This window comes from Periplaneta americana, chromosome 1 (assembly GCF_040183065.1).
Source record: "Periplaneta americana isolate PAMFEO1 chromosome 1, P.americana_PAMFEO1_priV1, whole genome shotgun sequence".
In the NCBI taxonomy this organism is placed as follows: domain Eukaryota; kingdom Metazoa; phylum Arthropoda; class Insecta; order Blattodea; family Blattidae; genus Periplaneta; species Periplaneta americana.
Window position 1 is genome coordinate 104,330,710 of NC_091117.1, and position 27,251 is coordinate 104,357,960.

Consider the following 27,251-nt stretch of genomic DNA (forward strand, 5'->3'; position numbering starts at 1 on the left):
GTTTTCCTCAGTAACCATGGAAGTTCATAAAATTAAAATAACAGAAAACAATCCCTGAGTTGTGCGCTATAACATAACATTTTCAGTGAAATAGTAGATCACATTGTCTGTGAAGTAGCGGTAAAAATACGAAAAAAAAAAAGCGGTCGACTCTAGACGGTTTGACAGTAATAATAATAATAATAATAATAATAATAATAATAATAATAATAATAATAATAATAATGATGAGTGTTAGTTGGGAGGCCGGCGGGAAAAAGACCTTTGGGGAGGCCGAGACGTAGATGGGAAGATAATATTAAAATGGATTTGAGGGAGGTGGGATATGATGGTAGAGACTGGATTAATCTTGCTCAGGATAGGGATCAATGGTGGGCTTATGTGAGGACGGCAATGAACCTCTGGGTTCCTTAAAAGCCAATAAGTAAGTAAGTAACTAATAATAATAATAATAATAATAATAATAATAATAATAATAATAATAATAATAAAATAACAATAAAATAACAATAGTATAATAATTTCTAAATTAAATGAAGCACAATCACTTAAAATAACATTTGAAGTAAATCTAATTTGTATCTTAACCCTAAGTTCGAACTTAATGACTATATATATGATAGGTTCCTACATGGAACATGTCAAAAAAATTCTTAATAGTACTACAAAGCAGGGGCGTATTTTGCGGACGACCGGGGCTACCGGTGGTAGCCCAAGGACATTACAAAAGAAAAAGTTTATAATATAACATAATGTAATAATTTTGTATTATTAGTTTTACCATAGTAATTAAAATTAAAGTAATTGTTAGATTTATATGCGCTCTCTGCTCTCGGAAAGAAACAAGATGTCAAGGCGGCATCGCTGGAGAAACCGCTTGCTACGTGAGGTAGCCTGTGACCGTATCGCGCACGCTGTCCTGTCCCCCCCTCACCCTTCTGTTTCCATCGTGCAATGTAGGCCGGGAGAGTTACCGCTCTTGTGATCGGTTTCTTCGCAGGCGCGAAGCAGCAATACGCTTAGCACGCTAGCTCATGAATGTGATTGTGTTCTTGCAGTGCATTATTTTAAATCTGTGATTTGTTCGAGTGTCTAAGAGTTATATTAATTGTGAATTATTAAGTTTTTAATTTCCCAATTAAGTGATATTGTGAAAAATATGGCAGAACAAGTTTCTGGAGAGGTTTGTGTTGAAAATGACTGTGTAATAGAAGGTTTATTAAAAGTGCCTTTTAACCGTCGTACATACAACGAGGAAGTTGAAATTGTGAAAATGGAAAGACCAACTCCTGAGTTAAATTTGTCCATGGACGTAAAAGAAAAATAGCGTGAGTACACAAGCCATTTCACTTCAACATCATATGGTAAGTCGAATTGGTTGTGTGGTACTTCTAAACTGTCTAAACTATTTTGCTGGCCATGTTTGTTATTTAGCCGCGAAACTAATGTGTGGTCAAAAGAGGGGTTTTCTAATATGAACTCCCTTCGAACGACAGTCTTAGAATACGACAAATCAAAAGCTCATATTTGTAGTAGCATGAATTTTGCAAACTTTGGGAAGACAAGAATTGATTTACAGCTAGATAAGCAAAAAGCTCTACACATCAACCAACACAGTGCTCTTGTGAAAAAAAAAAAATCGGGAGATTTTACTGCATCTTATTAACGCAGTCTGCTTTCTAGGAAAACAAGAATTGGCTTTTCGGGGTCATAACGAGAGTGTGGAATCAGACAATATAGGAAATTATATTGAATATTTAAGTTCCTTAAGTGAATTTGACCATATACTGGCCAATCATCTTGAGAGTTCAACAGTATTTCGTGGTACTTCTCTCTCAATTCAGAATGACTTAATATTTGCTATAAGTGGGGTTATGATAAAGAACATAAAACCTTTTGTGGCCATTGTTGTTGATGAAACAAGTTACTGCTCTAATCAGAGTCAATTGTCCACTGTTTTAAGATACGTCGACAGTACTGCCAATGTTCAAGAACGGTTTATAGGATTCACAAATGTCAGTTCGGACAAAACTGCTGCTGCTTGGTTTCAGCATGTGGAAGGTGTTATAGCAGAATACAATGTCGGCAATAAGTTAATTGGATAGATATACGATGGTGCTTCAGTTATGGTGGGAAATATTAATGCCTTAAAAACAAAAGTTCAAGGAAAGTATCCTCAAGCACTATTTGTCCATTGTTACAGCCATGTTCTCAATTTAGTTTTGCAACAAACTACTTCATCCATTCCAGAATGCCGCATTTTTTTTTCAAAACACTGTCGGGTTTAGTTGCATTTTTCTCATCATCTCTTAAAAGATCAGAAAACTCAAGGAATTTATGAACAAGAAACTCGCAAAAGTAGCACCAACTAGATTGAATTTTACATCTCGGCTTGTAAATACAGTAAAGGAATACAGAGAAAAACGGACTGCTTTCTTTAAAAATATCATTTGTAATGACTCTGAAGAAAACTGGGATGATGCTGTAAATGTGCAGGCTCAATGATATTTGAATTTTTTTCACACAGTTTCAGAATATATTTCTTCTTGAAGTCTATGCTAGAGTGTTCGCACATACAGATGTGCTCTACAATATTCTTCAGACAAAAAGTCTAGACACAGCATACTACTTGCAAGAGGTATCAAAGTTAAAAAAAATACTATATCCGAGTTCAGACGTAGTGGGTTTCCATCCATATGGAGTAATATGGAAAATGAAAATTCTTCAGCCAATACAATGGAACCAACATTAAAGCGAAGAAAAGGAGATGATGAATTGAAATACAGGCAACTGTACTATAGCATACTAGATCGTATGCACATGGAAATTACTGACAGATTTTCTGATTATGGAAAGCTTCAGTTCACACATCTTCTAGATTCTCAAAAATTTTCAGCTTATAGAGAAAACTTCCCGAATGAGGCACTAAACAAATTATTTCAGTCCTATAACAGTCACTTTGATCAAGTACGTTTGAAAAATGAATTAAGTGTAATATATTCAGCAGAAGTCTTTGATTTTTCGAACAAACCTATCCATGAAATATTATCTGCCATGTATGAAAACCAGCTGACCCAAGTTATTCCTGAAGTCCTTAAATTGGCAACATTAATTGTGACAATACCAGCTATGTCAGCATCGGTAGAAAGAAAATTTTCTGCGTTGAAGAGAATAAAATCCTACTGTAGATCAACTCATACACAAGAACGTTTATCCGGCTTGGCACTAATATCCATTGAAAAGTCATTTCTACAGAAGCTTTGCAAGTGAACCAACTGTAATTTCAAGGACGAAGTCATCAACGTATTTTCGTCCCAATCAAGACGTCTGGAATTCACATAAATATGTAAGGAATTTTATTATAGGGATTTTAAAATATATTTTGTGTAATAATAGGGTCAGTGGTAGCCCAAACCCTTTATCCAGTATACGCCACTGCTACAAAGTCTTAATTATAGCCACAGTCTAGTTGAAATATATACAGAAGGGTTTTACAATAAACTAGTAGAACACAAAGGGTTAGTATCGATACTTAATAAAATACAGAAATATTCATGCAGCATTGTTGAATGTTATAAATTCACTTACAGAATAGAAGGCATGAAAAATTAGATACGTCTTTAATTTGGCCTTAAATAATCTTATGTTTTGAATTTTATTTTTTATATCAATAGGGAGGCTGTTACAAATTTTTACTGCCATATAATGCACTCCCTTTTGATAGCACGACAGACCTGCCGATGGAGTATGAGTCATTTTTTGACGCGTATTTATGTTACGGACTGTTGAATTAGTTACAAAGTTTTCATGATTACGGTACATACATGCAAGTTTATTAATGAAAAAAATATAATCACAAGCCATGGGCATTATTTGTAGTTTTTTTTTAAATGGTCCTACATGATTTCCTAGATTTGGCACCTACTATCATTCTAATTACTCTGTTTTGTAGTAGAAATATATGTTACTATCTGTAGAATTTCTCCAGAATATTATTCCAAAACTCATTACCGAGTGGAAGTATGCAAAGTATACTGTTTTTAAGGTACTGGTATTTACTATCTCCTACATAGATCTAATTGTAAAACATGATGAATTTAGTTTGGAGGTATAGTCGCGACGCTGTTATTCCCGGCATGACTCCTCCTCTTTGCTTACGTCTTAGGAAGTGAAGGCTCTATAAAGTCTAGGTAGGTAGTATCATTCGCCATTTCTGTTCTTTCGTTTCCGAGCTACCATACGAGGAATCTATTTGCCACACCGTTAAACATTATCATGTCATAGCTCCTATGATAATAAATCAAACGCACTGTAATTCAGCAAATAATTGAGTGGCAAAAAATGTCTTCGTGTGCTTTCTGCGAACACCAATGAAAGAGCGAAAATGGCGCGCGATTATATTAAGTATTTATCGAGCCTTAAGAAATTAATAACGTCTTCATAAGCGAATCACAATACGCACACGTTTAAATGTAGCCGACCTGCAACGCAATTGGCTGTTGGAAATTAGAGCGATGGGACTATAATTTCTTTAATACGATTTTTCCAATTTAACACATTATCGATTTGTAAGCCAAGAAATTTGGTTGTTGTTTCTATTAGGGACCTATTATTAATTATTGCACTTGAAATTTTCGAGGTTGAATTTGGACAGGATTTAAATTGGATTATGTTAGTTTTGTTACAATTTACTAATTCATTGGCTGAGAACCAATCACATATTTTGAGGAGAATTGCCTTTATTGAAGACTGGAATGTGTTGGAGTTATTAGCTGTAATTACTACGAGGGGGACCCAAAAATAACAGGAATGATTTTTTTTTTTTTGCATTTTTATTGAACTCTACATTCACAGTATTTTAGTCCCCTTCAAAGTATTGTCCATGTGCATTAATGCACTTTTCCCAATGCTTTTGCCACTGCTGAAAACAGTGCTGGAACTCTTGAGGCAGGATACTGTTCAAAGCCGTTAGCATGTTTTCTTTGACGTCATCCACATCACTGAATCGCTTTCCTTTCAGACATTTCTTCATCTGTGGAAACAAAAAAAAGTCCGACGGAGCCAGATTGAGTGAGTAGGGTGGATGAGGCACAAGCACCATGTTGTTGTTTATCAAAAACTGTCGGACTGTCAGAGCTGTGTGGGCTGGAGCATTGTCGTGGTGAAGCAACCAGTTCCCATTTCTCCACATTTCGGGCCGTTTTTGTAGCACACTCTCTCGTAATCTTCGTAACACATCCAAATAGACATGTTGGATCACTGTTTGTCCTGGCGGAATGAACTCTTTGTGGACAATGCTATTCAGATAAAAAAAAACAAATCAACATTGTTTTCACATTGGATCACACTTGACGTGTTTTCTTGGGTCGTGGTGAATTTGGAGTTTTCCACTGGCTTGACGCTTGCTTTGATACTGGATCATACCCACAGCACCAGGACTCATCCCCAGTCACAATTCTTTTAAGAAAATTTGGATCGTTTTGCACTTCACTCTTCAAGTAGCAAACTCTCACGTGGTTTTCTCTTTGGTCATCTGTGAGCAAGAGAGGAACAAATTTTGCAGACACCTGTCTCATATGCAAATCTTCAGTTAAAATTCGCTGGACAGTGTTCCATGACAGGTTCGTTTGCTCAGAAACTTCGTCAATGGTCTTTCGACGATCTTCATCAATTGCACATTCGATTTTGGCAATGTTTTCGTCATTTCTTCCTGTCAAAGGATGCCCAGTTGACATGTTGCCAGGTTTGAAATGGGAAAACTACTTGTAGACCTGTGATTTCCTCAAAGCAACATCATTAAAGGCTTGCTGAAGCATCCCAACGGTCTTGGCTGCAGTTTTCCCTAACAGAAAACAAAATTTCACACACACTCTTTGTTACTTGTAGTCAGCCATCTCACTAATCGCCAAACAGTTGAAACAGGAATGCAAACAACACAACATCACAAACAAACCACTTAACTCAGACTGACGCCAGCTCACCAACAGTCACGGGAGACCCAAAACTAACACCAACTGACAGCACAACTCGTAAGTACAAAGCATGCACGTGCAACAGTTCGGTTCTGGTTACTTTTGGTTACTCACATACTTGTGTCATCTACAATAATATAGAATGACCTACATCTTTTATTAGGGGGACAAGATCATTTATGAACATTAGAAAAGCTAAGGCACCTAATATTGATCAGTGTGGAATTCCATTATTAATAGTTCATGTCGAGGCAGATTTCATAGAGGTACTGACTTCGACTTTCTGTTTCCTATATATGAGATATTAATGAAACCACTGGTGTGCAATGCCTTTAATTCCATAATAATCTAATTTGTCTAGCAGTATTTTATGATTTATATAGTCAAATGCTTTGGACAAATCACAGAAAATCCCTCCAACTTGGAATTTTTTATTAATTGCCTCCAGAATTTTGTCAATTAAACTAAATGTTGCATTTTCTGTGGGTGGTAACAATGAAAACTACAATGTATATATTTGACATTGTAGTTTCCATTGCTACCAAATTCGATTATTAAAGAATTAAAGACGTTGCACACCAATGGTTTCATTCATATCTGAAATATAGGAAACAGAAAGTCGAAATCAGTACCACTATGAAATCTGCCTCGACACGAACTATTAATAATATAATTCCACAAGGATTAATATTAGTCCCCTACTTCTTCTAGTGTTTAAAAATGATCTTGTCCGCCTAATAAAATATGTAGGTCATTCTATATTATTTGTAGATGACACAAGTATAGTAATTACAGCCAATAAATCCAACAGATTCCAATGTCGCACGCACGCACGCACGCACGCGCGCGCGCGCGACACACACACACACACACACACACACACACACACACACACACACTCTGCAAAAGAATTGTATTTAATACACCATTTATATTTATGTATTGGATAATTCAGACTCGGAAAAGGCTATCGGATGTGTTTCACTGAATCGTCTCAATGAAAAGAAAAATTGGTTATAGAATGGATACACATTGCCTCGATTCCTAGTGAAGGTAACATAAATAGAAGGCCTAACATCCACTCAGCCTCTTGCCAAGCGAAAACCAGAAAAAAAAGAATTCGGAGAGTGGTTCTAAACTTGTCTCCTTTTACTGCCAAGACTATGAAACTAGAAAACTCAAATTCCTTCTTCTCCTTGGTCATTCATGGTCTGAATCTTCAAAACAATTTCATGATGCTGCTGCTGCTCTTGAAGAAGAAGAAGAAGAAGAAGAAGAAGAAGATGATGATGATGATGATGTGACGATGATTAAGATGACGAAGATGTTGAGCATAAAATGAAAATGAGAGAACAATGGCGAGGAGAAATGTATATATTAGAACAGGGCCGGGCATGAGAGTGGCTCAATCTAGTCGGCCAGAGCTGCTCTCACTCCGCAAGGCACTTCAATTCCAAGCCAGAGCAGAAAGCTCACGCAGTGACAACTCGCATTACAGCTACCTTCCCTGTATTAATGTAACAAGAGCCACGGCTGTTCTAGTCATTCAGTCTGTCAGTACATAATAGTTTATAAGGATATTACATCAATCCATTGTACATTACAGAATTTATAACACTCTTATTCATTTAATGAAATAAACTTCGCTCTATGCATACACACAAATCATTACGCTTATTTACATAACTCATACGCACATACTGCAACCTCCTCACCACGGTTCTACGAGACAGGCATATGGCTTCCACTTCCCCTACTTGCTGTGGACAGAGTTCATCTGCCAATATAATTAAACATTAATTGATGAATTCACCTTCGTTGAATGTTTTCAATTCCTTTGCAATTTCGTGGCAAATTTTGTAGCTAATTCTCATGGCCGATTCACTAAGTGCATTATTGTCATCCTGTTAATATATAATATAATATAATATAATATAAAGATATATGATAATATAATATAAAATAATGTGATGCGATATATGATATGATATGATACGATACGATATAAGATATGATATGACCATAAATTAATACAACTTAAAGAAAATGTTTCTCAGGTACATTATATTAGAGTATCTATTCGATATTTATATTGCATTATAAGTTATTATAGTACATTTAGTAATACATAATTTTAAATTATACAAATATTATGATATATCATAGTATAGTATATTACAGTTCATGATATATAATATATGATATATAATATTATATATATATATATAGTATTATGATATATATCATAATACTTGTATAATTTAAAATTATATATTACTAAGTGTATAATAACTTATAATGCAATGCAAATATCAAATAGATACTCTAATATAATCTACCTGAGAAACATATTCTTTAAGTTGTATTAATTTATGGCATTCATTACCAACATATTTGTCATATTCAGTAGCATGTTGTAAAGAATAATGTCGTTGGATATTGAACTTCTTAATCAGTTGGAGTGTTTTATGCCAAATTAAACACTTTGCTAATCCACTGCTCTCTACCAAAAAGAACTCCTCCTCCCATGATGCATTAAAAGCATTGGGAGTAGCGGGACGCTTTAGTGTATGAGCGGAAGCTCCGTCTTCAAAGTTCGCCTTCATACTGCAGAGTCACCACTGCACAGACACTGAATGACGTACAGTATGCATACGTCACACAGCTCACGAGACCCGCTCTTTAAAGCACACAGCGCTCATTTCTCAGAATCACGTAATGTGCCCAGCCCTATATTAGAAGATACATTTCATTTCAACATCTGTTTTAGACAATGAAGCATCAGCAAATGCTCTGGGTGTGTGTCAGATGCCCTCCGTGGTTAGTTTTCACAGTCATATTCTCCGTCGAGTAAGGTCCAAAGATAATACAACCCAATTTCCTACCGGTCACATTTTATTTATAAATATAAACATCTCTCTTCTCTCCCATCCTATAGCCCAGTTCCCTTTCGGCTATTTCCATTAAATTCGGAAGTATTGATAGTATTGCACTGGGTACAGCAATATCAAAGTCCGCAGATGGATTTACTTACGTACAAATGGCTTTTAGAGAACCTGTAGGTTCACTGCCACCCTCACATAAGCCCACTATTAATCCCTATCCTCAGTAAGATTAATCCAGTCCCTACCATTATATCCCACCTCCCTCAAATCTATTTTAATATTATCCTCCCATCTACGTCTCGGCCTCCCAAAAGTTCTTTTCCTCTATCTGCATTTCTGGATTCGCCCATACGTGCTACATGCCCTGCCCATCTCAAACATCTGGATTTTATGTTCCTCATTATGTTGGGTAATGATATTATATGGACACCCAGGAGGAGCAAGGAGAAGGCAACGAACAAGGTTGAGATGGCTTCAGGAAGTGGAGGATGATATGCGGAGAGTTGGATGTAGGAGACGGAGGCAACGGAAACAAGACAGAGACAAATAGTTTCGATTGAGAAAGTCCAGATCTTTTATGGGTTGCAGTGCTACATATGAATGAATGAATTACGTTGAATGAAGAATACAATGCGTGCAGCAGTGCTGCGTTGCGTAACTTTCTTCATTCTCCTGTAACTTCATCCCTCTTAGCACCAACTATTTTCCTAAGCACCTTTTTCTCGAGCACCCTTAACTTCTGTTCCTATCTCATATTGAGAGCCCAAGTTTCACAACCATACAGAACAACCGGTAATATAACAGCTGTTTTATAATCTCTGTATTTTCGAAAGCAGACTGGATGATAAAAGGTTCTCAACCAAAGAATAGCAGGCATTTATCATATTTATTCTTCGTTTCATTTCTTTCCGAGTGTCATTTATATTATTCAGATGGATTACATTTCAAATTTAACCCTAGAATGCATGATAGTTGGAATATACAATAACGCATAACGGGGGTCCCTAGAACTCTTTGTGTAATTAATGGAGTAAATATGAATTTTCTTCTCATGAGACTACGAAAAACTTAAAATAGTCAACACATTTATTAAATAACAATGTCTAGTTCAAAATAAAACGATAAATGTATTAATTAATATTATTTCATAAAAATGCCTTGTCACTACACTAATTTAAGTTCTTTAGAAATGAGTGCCATTGATACAAACCCAAAAGACATCTGAGAGCACACTAAAAATTGTAAACAAATTTATATCATTTAACACGTAATTTAAATTGATTGAAAACAACTAAGGGTCCTGAGGACACCCTTTGTGTATCCTAGGGATAATCTGGATACTCATCCACTAAAAGTAAGAATGCAGATTCATATGTAACTGAGGCAGATAGTAGACAGAGGCAGTGGGAATTTCGTTAACCCATTGTTGCCCCCTCCCCCTCCCCAGGCTTTGTAAACTGTAAGATGAAGTTACACCATCTAAAATACTAATAAAGATTGCAGTATCATTGATTTCGTATAACCTACAGTTTGAAGTGGAAAGTGGGCAACAAATCATTCATTCCATTGGAACAGTTCCTATCATCACCGAACTACTGTAGTTAAAGTTTTTGAAAGTTTAAAGTCAGAAGATTAATCAATCAATCTTCTTAATGTATCCAGCTGTTTGCTGACAACATAAAGTCCACTATAGTCCACTGTAGTCTATTCAGTTGTTGTTCTTCAAGAGAAATGAGGGGTATTTTGATTGGTGTTCATTATGTATGCCTGTTGCTAGTAGCCCGAGTTGGGGTGTAGTCAATATATACTGCAGGGCTGTGTCTTCTGCAACTGGTACTGATGATTTTAATTTACTTCTTTTGTGGTTTATGGATGGACAGTATAGAAGAATGTGTTCCAGATCTTCATCATGATTATTACACCACGGACAAGTAGGATTATCAGAAATGTGAAATCGGTGTAGGTACAATTGAGTGACAATGTGACCTGTTCTGGCTCTTGTTAAAAATGTTTGAACATGTCTGGGCAAGTTTTTGTACATTTCCAGGTCACTTGGTTTCTTTTGTACAGACTGTAAAATTTTTCCTTTGTCAGAAGAAAGCCAATTGTTGATCCATAGATTTGTAAAATGAGACTTCACTGAAGCAAAAGCATTGGATAGAGATATCACTTGAAGAGGTCTCGGTTGCAAATATGTTGCCTGTTTTGCAATATTATCGACTTCCTCGTTTCCAGGTATACCACAATGACTAGGTATCCATTGAAATGTTATTTCCTTTTGGAGTTCTTTTAGTTTACTTAGTTGTTTCTGAATTGGAATAATTCTATGTGCATATAGGCCAAATTGAATACATTAGGACAAAATTATTACTTCAAAATAATATTTCATTTTCACTTGTCAATGTATATATACCTCCAGGCCTAAACCTAGTAATGGATGATATAGAACAACTGATCTCATCTGATCGCAAGTTTATCATAGTTGGTGATTTTAACAGTAAACATCACATATGGAATAATGGACCTTCAAATAAATATGGAAACATAATCAGAAGATTAATGATGATTTTCTATATGTAACGGTTTTAAATACAGTTTTCAAAAGACAGTGAAGGGTAGTATACAAAGATGAACATGTAGAAAAATTTGTAACATTAATTTGAACTTATGTAAGTCTGCAGTCTGTAAGTAAGACGAAAAGTTGTATTTCCATTGCACGGAGATATTGTATTGTATTTGATTGCCAACATTTACATCCATGTAATGTGGACCTCACAATTTTTGTATCCGGTGCCACAATTACGTTCATTACAGATATACCTTATATAGACGCTCTTATAATTTGACTTTACACCCCATTTAATTGATCATTTTTTCCATCTTAAAAAAAAAAAAAAACCTAACAACTTGATTTAGAACATTAAAAAATTCTCACCTTTAAAAACTTAACAACTTGATCTAGATCATTCTAAATTGCCACTTTTACGACTTTGTTTTTGATTTCCAGTACATTTATATCGAACACACACTGTTTCTAATAATACTTGTTACTAAAACATACTACCCCATTGTCCAATAAGTTCATTATTATGTATCTCACTAATTTTCTACATATTATACTTGCTATCCTAGCTAGCCTCCCCTGCCAGACTCCTCACCTATTTTCAATTATCTCACTCGTTATACTTAATTTCCTATTCACTCTGTTCTTGATTTTCAGATCACTTAGACTATATCGAACACACACTGTTTCTAATAATACTTTATACTAAAACTTATTACACCATTGTCCAATATGCTCGTTATTATGTCTGTTTCATGTGTACCTTTCATTTTCCGATCTCACTAATTTTCTACATATTATACTACGCCATCCTAGCTAGCCTTCTCCCCCATATTCCTTACCTATTTTATTAGACTATATCGAACACACACTGTTTCTAAAAATACTTGATACTAAAACATATTACACCCTTGTCCAATATGCTCGTTATTATGCCTGTTTCATATGTACCTTTCATTTTCCGATCTCACTAATTTTCTACATATTATACTTCGCCATCCTAGCTAGCCTCCACCCCCATACTCCTTACCTATTTTATTACCTCTAAACAACTGTTCATAATTCGCAGAATGTCGTCTTTTGTAGCCAGGTTACTTGATGACTCTTCTCCTGTTCTGGGTCCTGAATTAAACTCGTCATTCTTATTCTTCACTTCACTTCTCACCATTTCAGATCTTGCACTCACAGAAACACTTTCACTCCCCCTCTCAGCACTGACCTTCCTTCCCACTAATCTGGTTGAATCACTTCCCAAATCACTTGTATTTTTACTCTTGTCATTAACCTTCAGTGCCTTCGCATATGTTTTCTTCTTCAGAATTCTTGATCTCAGCATTCCTTTGTTCTGTCTTGCTTCCTCCGGCGTGATCTGCAATTCAGCTAATTCTCCGTCGTCTACATGTACCTGGTCAACGATCTTGTTTTGATAATCACTTTCCACCACAATTGCTGATTGAGCAGAATGTCCATCACCTGTCACGTATATTTTGTCCCAGTTCGAATTCCGATCTTCGCTTAACATCTGTTTAGTTGGGCTGGTCAGTATTAATCCATGCCAATGATTTTCTTCACTTTTCCTACTTTTCAGTTTATGCGATAACTGCGGTTGCTTCATTTTATTTTTCTCTTCACCATTCTCCTTCCTCACAATTGTCCTTCCATCAGTTAGTCCGTTCGTACCTTGTGACCTCGTGTCTTCAGATCCCCTCTGCTCTTTTGCATATTGATGTTCTCGCTTCTTCATACTTAATCCAAATAATGGATGATCTTCATTTGCCTTACAGAATTCTACATCATAGAATTTCCCATTGATTTTTAATCTGTCTTCATATAATTTTGCAAAGTGACCATTCGCTCTTGCTGCCTTCATGAAAGGGAGTAGTAACTTCCTTTCACATCTGATCTCGTAGCTCAGATCTTTCTCAACTCTCATTCTCGTTCCTCGCACTCTGTGTAAGTTCCTTAATATTTTTTCTTTGGTTACTATATTTGAGAATCTTATCACAATAGATCTTTTACATCCTACTACGATTCTATAAGTCTCCTCGATGTCTTCTGCTCTTACCTCCAGTTTGAAGATCTCGTAGCATACTCTGCGTACTGCCTCCCCGGTTTCTATTGCGAATTCACGTCCCTTTTCCTCTACTCCGAAGAATAATAATGTCCTTTTTCTTAGACATATTTCGTACTGCTTAATTTTTCTCTTCATTTGTTCTATTTCTTGTCTCAGCAATTCAATCTTCTCACTGTGTCCCTCTATGTTTAACTTAACCCTTTCAATCTCATGTCTGTAGTCACCTGATTCATTATTATTAATTCTTCCTTCATTATTTAGATCTCGTATATTCTGATCTACTACTTCTTTTTCCCCCCTGCTAATATTACCTGTTGAACACTCCTATGCATTTTCACTTTCTTGGATTGAATATTCTTCCGTAACATTTCCTGAGGTCAATGCCTCTCTACTTGCAATGTCAGAGCAGCGCTCAACGTGCACGGAGGTAAGGGGGTTACTAATTATCAATGTTCACAATTTAAATCCTGAGGGAATTGGTATATGACATCTGTGAATTTGATTTCAGATAGGAGAGAATAGAGCTGTTTCTTCTTACGGGAGGAAATCGGGCTACATATTTAGGAGGGAATCAGGTAACTGCGATGCTTTGGAAGAAAACAATAAGAGTAACTGAATCAAATATGATTGTCGATAATAATAATCCTGGGCACAACAGTCCATAAAGAGCCAGGGCCGACCAACTGACTGCTAGCCTCATGTCCACATGCCTCAGCAGAGAAGAGCGATCATCCAAACAGCATCGAGTATCATGTGGTCAGCACTTATGATGATCCCCCCAGCCGTTGTAGCTGGTTCACAGAACCTGATTTTGCTACCTACTGCAGCTCCCCAAATTCATTGCAATACTAGGTAGGCAGTGATCCCATACACTGGCCCAAATTACATAAAAAACATTTCTTCTCCCATGAAACCCAAACTGGCTCTCATTCTGCAGCTCAAGTCCAGGTATGATGCCTCAGACCACGATGCTATGGTGCAGTATGATTCTCAATAGAAGCTAAATAATATTTCACCATTGCAAAGTTGCCATTATATCTTATATCCTCTTAAAAACATCAATTTTTTTACTACTTCACAATTTATCACACATTCATTTAATTAAAATGGTTATACATTTGCTTGAAATTGATCCTGGATCATCTAAAAACGAATTCACAATTTTACTCCTAAACTGAATTCAAACGAAATGAAAAGCTAATTGCTTACATACCTGATGTGCCGAAGTTCTCAACTATCCCTTCAGCACAGCCTGTGATGTAGAGAGCACTGCTAACGAGGTTAGCAAGGAAGAAAAGAGTTCCAATTGACCCACCAAATTCTGGTCCAAGTGTTCTGCTTATCATAACTGGAGCTTATGTTAAGCAATCGTATGTTTCCAACAGCCACAAGTCAAAAAACATTTCTAACAGATCACTTAGAAAATCTGCTACGAATGTTTTTCTCTATCCTCACATAGTACCATGTTCTAATTGTTGCACGATCTATATATAAACACTTAAGCTTACAGGTGAAACAAATACATATAAAAACTAAATGTTTTCACATTTCAGTGGCAGAATGGAACAAAGGCCCATCCCAATTCCAATAAATTTTCAGAACTATAATATTACCAATTTTTCATTATAAATATATATCATACATTCTTTCTTGGCATGGTATTGCATACAATACACATTAACCTTCCTATCTGAAAATGTAGAGGACTCTAGGTTAATTAATGGCATAAATTTGTACATGTTTTACTGAAGTCTGTCATTTTGAAGAGAGATTGGGATGGGTTCTTACTCCTTTCAGCCATCATTTGTTGTACAGATATGGTAAATGAAAGTGGCATATTTAAAAATCTTCTTAATTTTAGTAGATGTTTTTAAAAATATATTAGAGGTGTAATACCATCACAGCAGGTTTCTTGAAGTCTACACATTTCCTTACCATCCCTTTCTTTTTTCTCCAGAGGAGGGCCTGCAGGCAAAGATCAAGCCTTAGACTTATTGTGCAACCTCCTTATGTTGGAATGATTGTTGAAGTCCATTTAGGATCACTCTTCAAGCACATGATTCACTGCATGGTGCCATCGTATCGATTCAGCCACAGCATCCAGTTCTGACTGGAGACTGTTCCTCCATCTGCCTGTGATATTATTCTGCAGTCTCCTCAGATCAATGGCATGTGTTCACAATTCATATGATTTAATCTGCTGCATCCTTAACCACGAGGCCATGCGGACGTCAATTTCACAACTCACCAAGGTGCCATCTCTCTGAGGAAGCTGCACTCCCCTTGTCACCCACAGTCCGCTTATTCAAGTTCCTGCAGCTTCTCTGAACATGTGCAGCTTCTGCAGACAGACACCATCTGTAGGTGGATTCTGGAACCACGTCCACCATATCCTGCTGGTTAACCTTTAACTATTATGATGATTAATGAAATGATAATAATAAAAGCGAAATGAGTCCGAGGTCCAATGCCGAAAGTTACCCATGAATTTTGCTTCGAGTGATTGAGAGAAAACCTCGGGAAAAAACCCAACCAGGATTTGAACCCAGGCCTGCTCGTTTCATGGTCAGGAAAGCTAACCATTACTCCACAGCAGTGGACTTACCATCCTTTAATAGTAGTGGAGTGTAATTTGACGACTTATGATTTTGTTAATTATTTTCATATTGTTTCACTGACTGATTCCTTGTGAGTTAAATGGACCAGAGAGTTCAATCCCCAGAAAGATGATAAAACTTTATTTCTCTTAAAATAACACTTGAAATAATTTAGATATGTGATGCACCATTAGTCAAATGACTACTATGTCTATTTCTACACTAGTATCCCACATTATAATCACAGCAGATCTACGTGGAATTTCTGATGAATCTAGACAGTGCTTAGCAGTAGGTTTTTGTGGGGTACCCCTGTTTTCCCTATGGATATTCCACCATTGCTTCATTAATCATCATCATGCTGTATTATGTAATTCGTCTCCCATGGCGCACCAAGGACAATGCCCATAGTGATAAAAGGAACTACAACTTCAGTGCACCACTTATAGTTGGAGACAATTGAGTAATGATGCAAATCAATTACCTATCATTGAATAAAAGAAAAGCAAATTAGAACTGAGACATGTTCACACTAGTAACAGGATTCTGGAGGCCAACAAAGGATACAGTATGCTCCTCCTCCTTCCACAGCTCCATTTGTCGAGACAGCACACACTGAAGCAACAGTGAATAGCAATATTCCATATGCTATCACAAATTGTAACAATGTCATCCACAGTCCCGCATTGCCAACAATAAAACCTGAAAAAGCAGGACATATAATACCATTAATATTGTAATATTCAGTCAGAAAATATTTACATGAAATAATTCTGAAACAACTGCATTACTATTTTTTATTATTAGTGCTGTGTATTATGAATTATAGAATATAAATTGCGCTAAAACTTCAACAATTTCACATCAGTAATACAGTTTAACACAAACATTCTGTAAAAAATATTATTCTGCATATTATTTCTTCAACATGTAAGAATAATCACGAAACACACTCACGCACACTTTCTCTCTCTTTCTAAAATTGTATATTTCATAGGCATCCACTAAAGTTAGTTTGTGGGGTTTAAAACGAGTGCGTCAACTACTATGGCTATTTGTACCCTTATCTAAAATTCTTTGCAAGTAGAATCACTGCTAGCAGGAGCGTGGCGTCCATGTAACTGGTGTTACCGGCGATAACACTAAACAAAATACAATACTGAAGCTTTTAGTGCTGCTAATAATTCATTAACAATATTTTAATAGGCCTATAACACAAAAGAACAGTATTTTCTCTGGTCGCTATTCAATAGAATAGACTGTGTGAGACAATGCAACATCAATGCAACATTGTTACCAGCAAAGGACAGTGTAACAAGCAACTCGATAGAGGACGTTGAACCCTCGCAGACGCAGACAGTGCAGCTGAAAGTGAGCAGAGTTAAAGTAACGCCTACTACGGGGTCCTGTTACTTCTCGGCTTGACGGTAAAAGTGCGTACTCAGAACAGGCTGGGGAATCTTAAATGTAACTCCCACTTAGTGGCCCTTTTAACATGCTGATACATTGTGAGCTTGCCAATTGAGAAAAATTATAGTTTTTTCGTGTGGTGATTTAGTGACAAAATATCATCAAAAAGAACAAAGACTCTTGATCGACAAGTCAGAAGACGAGTCCCTATGACATCTAATACAAGATGGAATTACAAATCAAAGCAAAGTCTTCAAAGCTTTAATTTTGAATTTTTGCTAGAGGTTTTTTCCTTCATTGATTAAAGTTCTCGTTAACACTTTGTTAAAAACATAAAATTTACTCTGTCACACGTTAAAAGTGTTAAAATTGTTAAAAAGGTATTTACCTTCGACAGACGGCCCGTTTCGACGCTATTTGTCGTCGTCTTCAGTGTCTCTTGAACCACTGCTGATTTTGGCTCTGCGATGTGCAGTTGTCGATGGTAGGGGTGGGGGTGTGTTGCTCCTATGGTGGGGGTTGGTTGTCTGTATGCTATGACGTACTATGACGTCAAACAATGTGTGCGTATTGAACTGTAGTTGCGTATTAAGTATATATTGTGGGTGTGCTATTGTATTCTTATATATTTCGTATTGTTCTAGGATGTTTAACTGTGAACTTTTTGGTGTGATGTGTAAAATTTCCATATCTGTTTCTATATTATTGTAGTCATGATTATTGTCGATAATGTGATCTGCATAATTTGATGTAATGTAAGGTTTGGTTATAGCTTTAATATGTTCGTTGTATCTTGTATGAAAGGATCTTCCTGTCTGTCCTATGTAAAAATGTGGGCAACTATTGCATTTTAATTTGTAAACTCCAGTTGAATTATATATATTTGAATGTTTAGTGTGGTTATTTAAGTATTTCTGTGTTGTGTTATTTGTTTTGTATGCAATTTTGTATATTAGTTTTCTGAATGAAGTTGCAATTTTGTAGGTATAGGTATTGTGATATGTTAATGTTATGTATTTATTCTCGCGTGCTGTTTGTGTTGGTTTGGTCTGTTTTTGTTTTGCCTTTTTTATTAGTGTGTCTATTATGTTAGGGTTGTATCCATTGTCTTGTGCTATATATTTTATTGTGTTTAATTCTTCAGTGTAGTTGTCATTGTTCATTGGTATATTAATTAATCTGTGTGTCACTGTACGGAAAGCTGCATATTTATGTTGTATGGGATGATTTGATGAATTGTGTATATGTGTTGTGGTTGTAGTGGGTTTCCTGTATATTTTGAATTCTCTCAACCAGGAATTGAACCCAGGCCCGCTCGTTTCATGGTCAGGCATGCTAACCATTATTCTACAGCAGTGGACCATATGATCTGAATCAAATTCTTTGAAATAAGTGATACAAGGTTTCAATAACACTCATAGATTGTTCTGTGCAACAGATCACGAGAAAAGTTGTCACTTCAGTCAGAAAAGAATTCATTCTTCTTCTTGTGTTGTTTAGTCCAAATATGATAGTTGTAGAGACTGATGGATGAAATTTTCTTTACTGTGATAATTCCTACACCTGTTGCATCTGCAGTTAATTGATTATTTTAAATTCTTATTTATCAACTACAAACACAGAACATTTTTAGCTTTTTCCATCATCTTCACAGTCTGTGTCCGCAATTTCTCTACTTTTCTAAGAACAATGTTATTTTTCTTTATGTGGACTTCTGAGTCGAAGAACCAGGGTTCAAATTATCTTTTGTAGGAATTCATTGAGATGAAGGGTCAGGATTTGAATTTTTCTTTTCATTTCATGCCTCACAAAGTTCCGCACTACTTAATCACAGCCAAAAAACCAAAGATATTTTGTCAATCACTGCACTTCAGATAAGTACACCGACCAGACTGATAAAAACTGAGGAATTTGTCTTTTGGTTAGAATGGTAGACACTTGTCAACACTGTATTTTTCCTTAATGAGGGTCTGGTTGCTACTGTTCGTTTGTCGGTGTGAAAGTAGTCCCATTAAGTAAATGCCTAGAAGGGCAGGCTTCTTTGCCATTTCTAAGAAATAAGGTCATCAAGACTTGCAGCACTGACCTTCTCGAGATTGCGGGTTCGATCCCAGCCCAGGTTGATGGCATTTAAGTGTGCTTAAATTCGACAGGCTCATGTCAGTAGATTTATTGGCATGTAAAAGAACCCCTGCAGGACAAAATTCCAGCACACAGGCAACGCTCATATAACATCGGCAGTTGCGAGAGTCGTTAAATAAACCATATTTATATCAAGACTTGTCTCGAATTACACCCTCGTCCTACTCAGGTATTGTGTGCAATATTATGGGATTGAAAATGGGTTTTATCACATGCACCAAACAAAACCAATCATTGTTGATCACAAAGATGTCTGTCTGTCAGACAACTTCTACATTTAGATTTTACAATTTTCATTTATGAGAACAGTTGCTCACAAATATAGGTTGGTCCAAAACAGCTTCTCCGAAACAGACAAAATTCCTACTTTTCCATATGTTTCTTCACACAATACTTTGTACAATTCAGAGAGATTAGAGCCAGCTGTGCCCAAGAAGTGACATTCAGAGCAAAGTGTAACTTAATGCCTTCAGTGTGCTCTGAAAATATAACCTAACATAGGCTCTGGAGTTCGAAGTGTCCAACTGGTAACTAACTGCACACGTCCTACAGACCTACATGGTCATGCACATCTAACAACAGTTAAAACTTGCCTACTTTGAACATACAAATTGTAAATACACACAAAATGTCAGAAGCGGCATGTTCTTTAAAGAGAATATCATCATCACCTACAATGTACTTTAATGTTCAATAGGAACAAATTTATTTATTTGTCGAATGTGATGATGTGATCAAGTGTTTAGTTTATGCAGAAACAATGGATAAAGTCACCAAATTTAATTTGCAAAGACATTACTCTTCATATTATAGTAAAGAGTGTATTAATTACGAAAACCAGGAATGTACTGCTGTTATTGATAGGCTCAAGAATAAGTTAAAGGAGATAATAACTGCATTTATTATTATTATTATTATTATTATTATTATTATTATTATTATTATTGACTTAATTTTTCACTGGACGATGTGCTTTAATGAGTTGGTTTCTGCATTACTGAAGCTTGAATATGGCTCTTTTTAAACATGAAATTAAGTACACATAAGTCTGACCCATTCTTAATTTTTAAATAAAGACAGACGAATCCATAAAATTATTTTTGAAGGTATGAAAAGAATGATACATTAAAATTTACATTCAGTCAAACCTCATTTATATATGAAGAGTCCACTGCAAGAATGATGGATGTCACTTTCTTGTCGAAAATGAACCAAGACTGTCAATGCATAGTTTAAGACATATAGAATGTACATAGAGAGTTATATGGCATTAACACTGATAGTCATTGTCCAGTAATAATCGGAAAATCACAGTTAAGCTTTGAGCGCTAAGCATTTCAAACTTTCAATTGCTTCTCCTGCAAAATGTATTCCAAATGACATCCATCATTCTTGCAGTGGACTCTTCATATATTATTCTTATACTTTTGTCATTAAAATTTAGGTGACTTCATGCTTTTCATTTATACTTTCTTTTTTATTAGGCCTATTTAACTTATAGGCTACATCATTTTTTTTCCAATCTCCATTTTTTAAATGGACTACTCTCAAAAACATGTTATCATAAAAACTTAAAGGAAGATTAACTGCCCTAACCCATAATGCGTCTATTTTCAATTTCCTTATTTAATGAAATTATGGAAGATATCATACCTAAATTTTTAAAGGATGAAGATACTGTACAAGGTATCTAAGCAAATTGATGTTTGTTTAAAGAATGTTGATATTTTACTTTTTATGCAAAGGCCCCATTTTCTCAGGAACTATAAATTTTAGAAGTATGAAATTTTAAACACATGTTCACAACAATACATTAATGAAATGGACGCACATTAAATGATGTATGTCTAGTTCGATCAGAAAAAATACTTTAGATAAAAAATAAGAAAATCAAATTATTACATAAAAGATCAAATCCTTTTTTACAACTTGCATTTCTTGATAAATCTGCGTCAATTTCCTTAGAAACTCAGCATCTATATCCTTTAAAAATGTCAGTATGATAAAAAATAATATAAATATATTTAACTATGTTCGCAACTGCCGAGGTAACATCAATGTCGCAGGTGTGCTGGAATTTTGTCCTGCAGGAGTTCTTTTACATGCCAGTAAATCTAATGACATAAGCCTGTCGCATTTAAGCACACTTCAATGCCATCGATCTGGGCTGGGATCAAGCCTGCAACCTCGAGCACAGAAGGCCAGAGCTATACTGACTATGCTACCCAGGCCGACTGTCAGTATACATACATACATACACGCACATACATACATGTTTTGCACATAGGCAGGTCTTTCACTGCATTTTTAAATATATAGTTAATTTGGAATAACAGGTACAGAACTAATAATAATCATTTCTGATAATAAAAGTGGGAAAACACACACAATAATGCTGTCGCCGCTTCCCTTATCTCATCAATAGAAGCATGGCATAGGCAGCAGAAGGGCGTGAGATATAAATGCTTAATTTTTTCAGTCATAAATGTGGCATGAATCCAACAAACTCATGAGGCAAACAATCATGTATAAGTATAAAAAAAAGTAGATTTTTCAAACCAATGTAACAAATGTTGAATGACATATTTTTTTCCAATAAGTTTTACTCTTATGTTTCTTTCACTTGTACGTCATAATTAAAGCCTGGATTTTATATAATAATTATGAAAATAAGAAATATGCACGAGAGTCGTTCCGAAAGTAATGCCTTCTACTTATTTTCATGTAAACTACAACAGACCAGAGACCATAACAACACATTTAAATAAACCAAGATTTCAGCTACAAACAGTTATTTTTCCACCACCATTTGTTATGTATTTTTGCTAGCGATGAACGAGGTTTGCATGCCACGCTCGTAAAAATCTGAATCAGCCGAGGCAAGCCACTTTGTTACAGCTGCAATGACAGCATTCTTGTTTGGAAGATGTTGCCCATGCAGTCCATCTCTCATAGGCTCAAAGAGATGGAAGTCTAAAGGCTCAAAATCCGGGCTATACAGTGATGTAGTAGGATATGGACTATTCTACTATAGGTTAACAACTGGCAAAACTCCGTTAAGGGAGGCTACTGAACCTTACCGCTGCGCTGGAGGAGTGAGAGTTTCCATCCATCAATCTGACCCATTGTCACTAATGATTGACGAGTCATCTGATGCATCACTGCTATCAGTTAAACCTTCTCCTAACGAAATTATTCTGTCAGTACACTGTCTCTTATATTAGCACTAGAAAAATATTGTTCTTGTTATTTTTAACATGCTCAACACATTTTTCCCATTTGCCTTTTCCATATTCTGTGAAAAGGCGGCAACACAATTTGTTCCTTTATGTTAAGTAGAGTCCCACTTTCTGTTACAAAAATCCAATTGAAAAGGCTAGAGACAACTGACTAAACATTTTAGTCCCTCTAAGTAAATCAAACCGATCAAAATAATAAATGCTTATTTTTAAAGCATGGTTGGTTTTGAAGATAAATAATGTTTATGTATGCAGACCACAAACAGTCAGACATAAACTTAACAAGTGATGATATCTTGTTGACTCATTCTATTAACGTGGAGTTTTTTCAACAAAGAAGAATCTATTTAGACGATTTCATACAGTACAACTACCCACTTATCTCTTCAAGAAGAAAAGTTTATAGCTGATCGATTTTCTACTTCAGTAGTATAAAACAAACCTCAATTAAGAAGTCTTACATCTGTTATATTTTTTTAAATTTTTTTTATTGGGTTATTTTACGACGCTTTATCAACATCTAGATTATTTAGCGTCTGAATGATATGAAGGTGATAATGCCGGTGAAATGAGTCCGGGGTCCAGCACCAAAAGTTACCCAGCATTTGCTCCTATTGGGTTGAGGGAAAACCCCGGAAATAACCTCAACCAGGTAACTTGCCCCAACCGGGATTCGAACCCGGGCCACCTGGTTTCGCAGCCAGACGCGCTGACCCTTACTCCACAGGTGTGGACCATCTGTTATATTGCGGTAACTCAAACCTCTAAAAAATCTGCAAACAATACTCTTCAACATGCTTTTTTTTTCCTTATTAAACTCTGACTAGTACTTTTTGAGTTATTATTAAGTATAAAAAATGCGAAAATATTCTGCTTCATTGAAAGTCTATGTAAGTAACGCCTTCTTCTGTTACTGGCTGACAATTAGGAAGGAGGAGGGGAATAGTATATTGTGTCACTCTTTAAGATTGATGCATGCGCAGACCAACGGAGTTTACTAAGTTGTTCCCCTATAAATCACCGTATTGCCAAATTTTGCAATGTGCTCTGTGGTCACGAAACTGGTATGGGACCTAGCCTTATTGTGTTGAAAGAGATGGGGCCTGGCCTTATCATATTGGTAGAGAAAGGTTTTCTATTTTGGCTTAGCCAGCGTCTTCTTGTAATGTTCAGAATTCAGTTTCTCCATTCTCCAGGGCATCCAAAAGAATCACACTCTATCTATCCCAAAAGACTGCATTTTCGATTAGCAAGTGTCAATGGATGAAATTAGTTCAGGAGAGAGGAATTTAATAACACATCTCTGTTTCTTACGCATCTCTATGTCAGGTGCCATTTTGGTAGACTGTCCTGTCGCACGACAACCAAACTAATAGGACATTAGTGTGAAGGTTCAACCTTTATTACAATGCCACTAATATCTGACTCGGATATTATAATTTAGGTCAACACAAAAAAACTGGAAGCATTCATTTCGGAACAACCCTCTTACGTAAATGTAAATAGGCCTACGTAGGTAAAAATGACAAAATATGTACATAAATATCTACGTAATAAAAAAAAAAATGTAATTTAAAGTCTAAGCTTTATTAGATATATTTTTGCACACTGATAAAAAATTACAGGTGCATGTGTGATTCAATTTCATTTCATTATTGTTTGGAGCTGCAATTAATAATTAAATATTTTTCCATATTTTCTGCATTCATCGACTGTCTCATCAATGACAACCCATACATAGAGTACATAGGGTTACCACGTTAAGGTACAAATGTATTTACATCTTTGGATTGTAGTTGAGGCATACATATCGTATATGGAACAAAAACAAATTGCTGACACCAATTTCGCACAGAAAATAAAGGTCGAAAGTTGCTGTGAAAGTACTGGCCAGCAGAGAGTTGTGGACAGGCGGGATCACTCGAGCGAGGTACAAGGGGTAGGTGGCAGGGAGGGGAAACACATCCATCTCATTTCTGTGCGTTTCCTTATTGATTTATGGAGAAAAGCGGAGTTTTCGTAAGGTCGAATCAGTGCCAGGTTAGGTTAGTTTAGGCTTTTGGTATGCAAGAAAGGGCATCGTCTTAGATAATCATGAGTATATGCAAGGCATAGCAAAAACCTAAACTAACCCAACCCATCACTGATTCGACCAAAGCGACATTCTTAGGTAAGTGTATGTAAGATACAGAAAAAGCCTAAACTAACATATCTATCACTGATTCAACTTTACGAATCATTAAGGAAACGCACAGAAATGAGATGTATATGCTGCCCCTCACTGCCGCCTACTCCTTCCACCTCGACAGAGTGATCTCTCTTGCCCGCATTTCCACACCTTTTGAGTCTTATTTTGGGTATGAAATTTGCGTCGGCACTCAATATTTTTTTCTTTACGATATGTATGACTCGTCTAGGATGTAAGACTGTAAATACATTTGTACCTTACCGGGGTAACGCTATAGTAAAGAAGAAATACTAAAATATGGGAAAAACGTAATACGGCGAACGCTAAGCTCCGCCCACGACCCCTTTCCACTTTTCCCCTACAAGCTCACCACACACTCTACGTGATAGGCTAGTGTTGTGTCGAATGCACATTTCATGTGGGTGGGGATAACTTCCCCTACTGGCGTTCGCCGTATTACGTTTTCGCCCCAACTTAAAGGTGAATCGAATTCATTATAAGGAAGGCCTACCAGTAGTATGAATGTAGCCTATGGTACAAAACTTACCAACTCTGAGAAACAATAATGCACTGAACATGGAAAGAGCCACTGGACTGAAGACCCCAGCAAATGTACCAAGAGTTCTTCCAGGTTCCACATCAGTCGCACCAAACTCAACATAGCCTCCGCTGCTAATAGTTCGGGTCGAACCAAATCCAAATGCACTTGATATGCTACTGAGAAAGCGCCGTTTAGATATCAACGGGGCCTTCTCATTCATCGTCGTCACAACAGGTGTGTTCGCAGGTGGAACGGATGACACAGACACTGGCCCATCGTTGGTTGATCCAATCTCCGGTGCAAGCATAATTTCTTATCTTGTCATAAATTCTTAACCTGCAAAAATATATCTTGCTACGTATTTCAATTACATGATTGAAGTCCGATGATAAGACCTATGCATTGCTACAGTAGGTGTTATCACTTATCAGCGTGGCTAACGCTTATCTGTAATACTCAGTAGGCCTACTATCCACAAAAGAATGACGACATATCTATAAACGTCAATGTACCCTTTGTTTGCTTTAATTTTGTAAATAATATCATATGGTCTTTCTATAAGCATAACTTATAGTGATGAGTCGTTTAACCCACAGTGCAAAATACTTTTAAAAATATGTAACTCACCTAACCTATTACTTACGTGAAAATTAATGAGATTTTGGGAAAATTTCAGTTTTTCTCGTAGATTTCACTATACTGTCACCAAATACATGTATCACACTGTACTACACACTATGTACACACTAAACGCACTGAAAATAAATATAATTATCAAAATCACAAGTGCAATTCCTCAATGTGTACACACTACAAAGAGGCACTTTTCTCGGACCAAGTTGTCTTCAAATTACAAAGTAAAAAAAATACTAAAGTCATTTAATGCCAATAAAAATGCATACTGCATAATTCCAGTCGATCATTGCATACTGCACCTTGCATAGTGCTTAAAATCGAAACTTTTTGGAATAGGCCGGCCTACGTAGTTCTTACCATACAGTACAGTACACATTCAATTACCGACAATGCACTAAATATTTTGAGATTATACATTAATTGATGACTAACATGACTACTGCGAAATTCATACTTTTTACTTCATCATTATTTAAGTTCTTCTGGTGGATAGTGAGCAAATGTGTGCACCAAAAAATGACATATTCTAATCCAGAAAAAACAAAATGTTTGAATAACAATTATATTGCTTGTTTAATATTGATCACGGAGGGAGGTCACTCTTGCCCCTCCCGCTAATTAAGTCTCGTGTAAGTTATTAACTACATTTATCGTTGCCTGCAGAATTAACCAAATAGTGTGTAAATAACGAAATCTCCATCACATAATAACCGGAAACAACTGAGCAACTCACGAGCGCGAGGGCGTCAGTTATGGTCAGCTGTTCTGAAATGACTCAAATGACAACCGGCAACGTGGAAATGATGTCACGAAAAGTTCAGCGAATCTCTCCACTGTTCCGACGATGACGTCATTATTGCTCCAGTCGTGGCTAACCACAGTATAGAGAGTATAGAGTCTCTATACATTTATTTGGCTAAGAAAGAAAATATTTTACACCCAATTACATGCAATAGGACATTGTGAGGCTTTTACACTGGAATCATTTCCTTGCTGTATATTAA

General features: G+C 36.2%; 1 protein-coding gene across 5 annotated transcripts in view; it reads right to left on the minus strand.

Moving 5' to 3' along the window:
- The window catches only part of LOC138699235 (solute carrier family 12 member 9), a 139,942-nt gene extending 112,929 nt beyond the window's left edge, over positions 1-27,013 (minus strand). Inside the window, exons 1-5 of one of the 5 annotated variants that reach the window (XM_069825202.1) lie at positions 26,702-27,011; positions 26,255-26,366; positions 25,618-25,947; positions 16,659-16,793; positions 14,708-14,842 (exon numbers count right to left, since the gene is read on the minus strand). In XM_069825202.1, the coding sequence (XP_069681303.1) occupies positions 14,708-14,842; positions 16,659-16,793; positions 25,618-25,918 (571 nt within the window). In that variant the 5' untranslated portion in view covers positions 25,919-25,947; positions 26,255-26,366; positions 26,702-27,011. Of the gene's footprint in view, positions 1-14,707; positions 14,843-16,658; positions 16,794-17,889; positions 19,191-25,617; positions 25,948-26,238 lie in introns of those variants that run through there. The other 4 variants (XM_069825204.1, XM_069825205.1, XM_069825203.1 and 1 more) reach the window with 4 other exon arrangements.
- Positions 27,014-27,251: the final 238 nt, after the last annotated feature.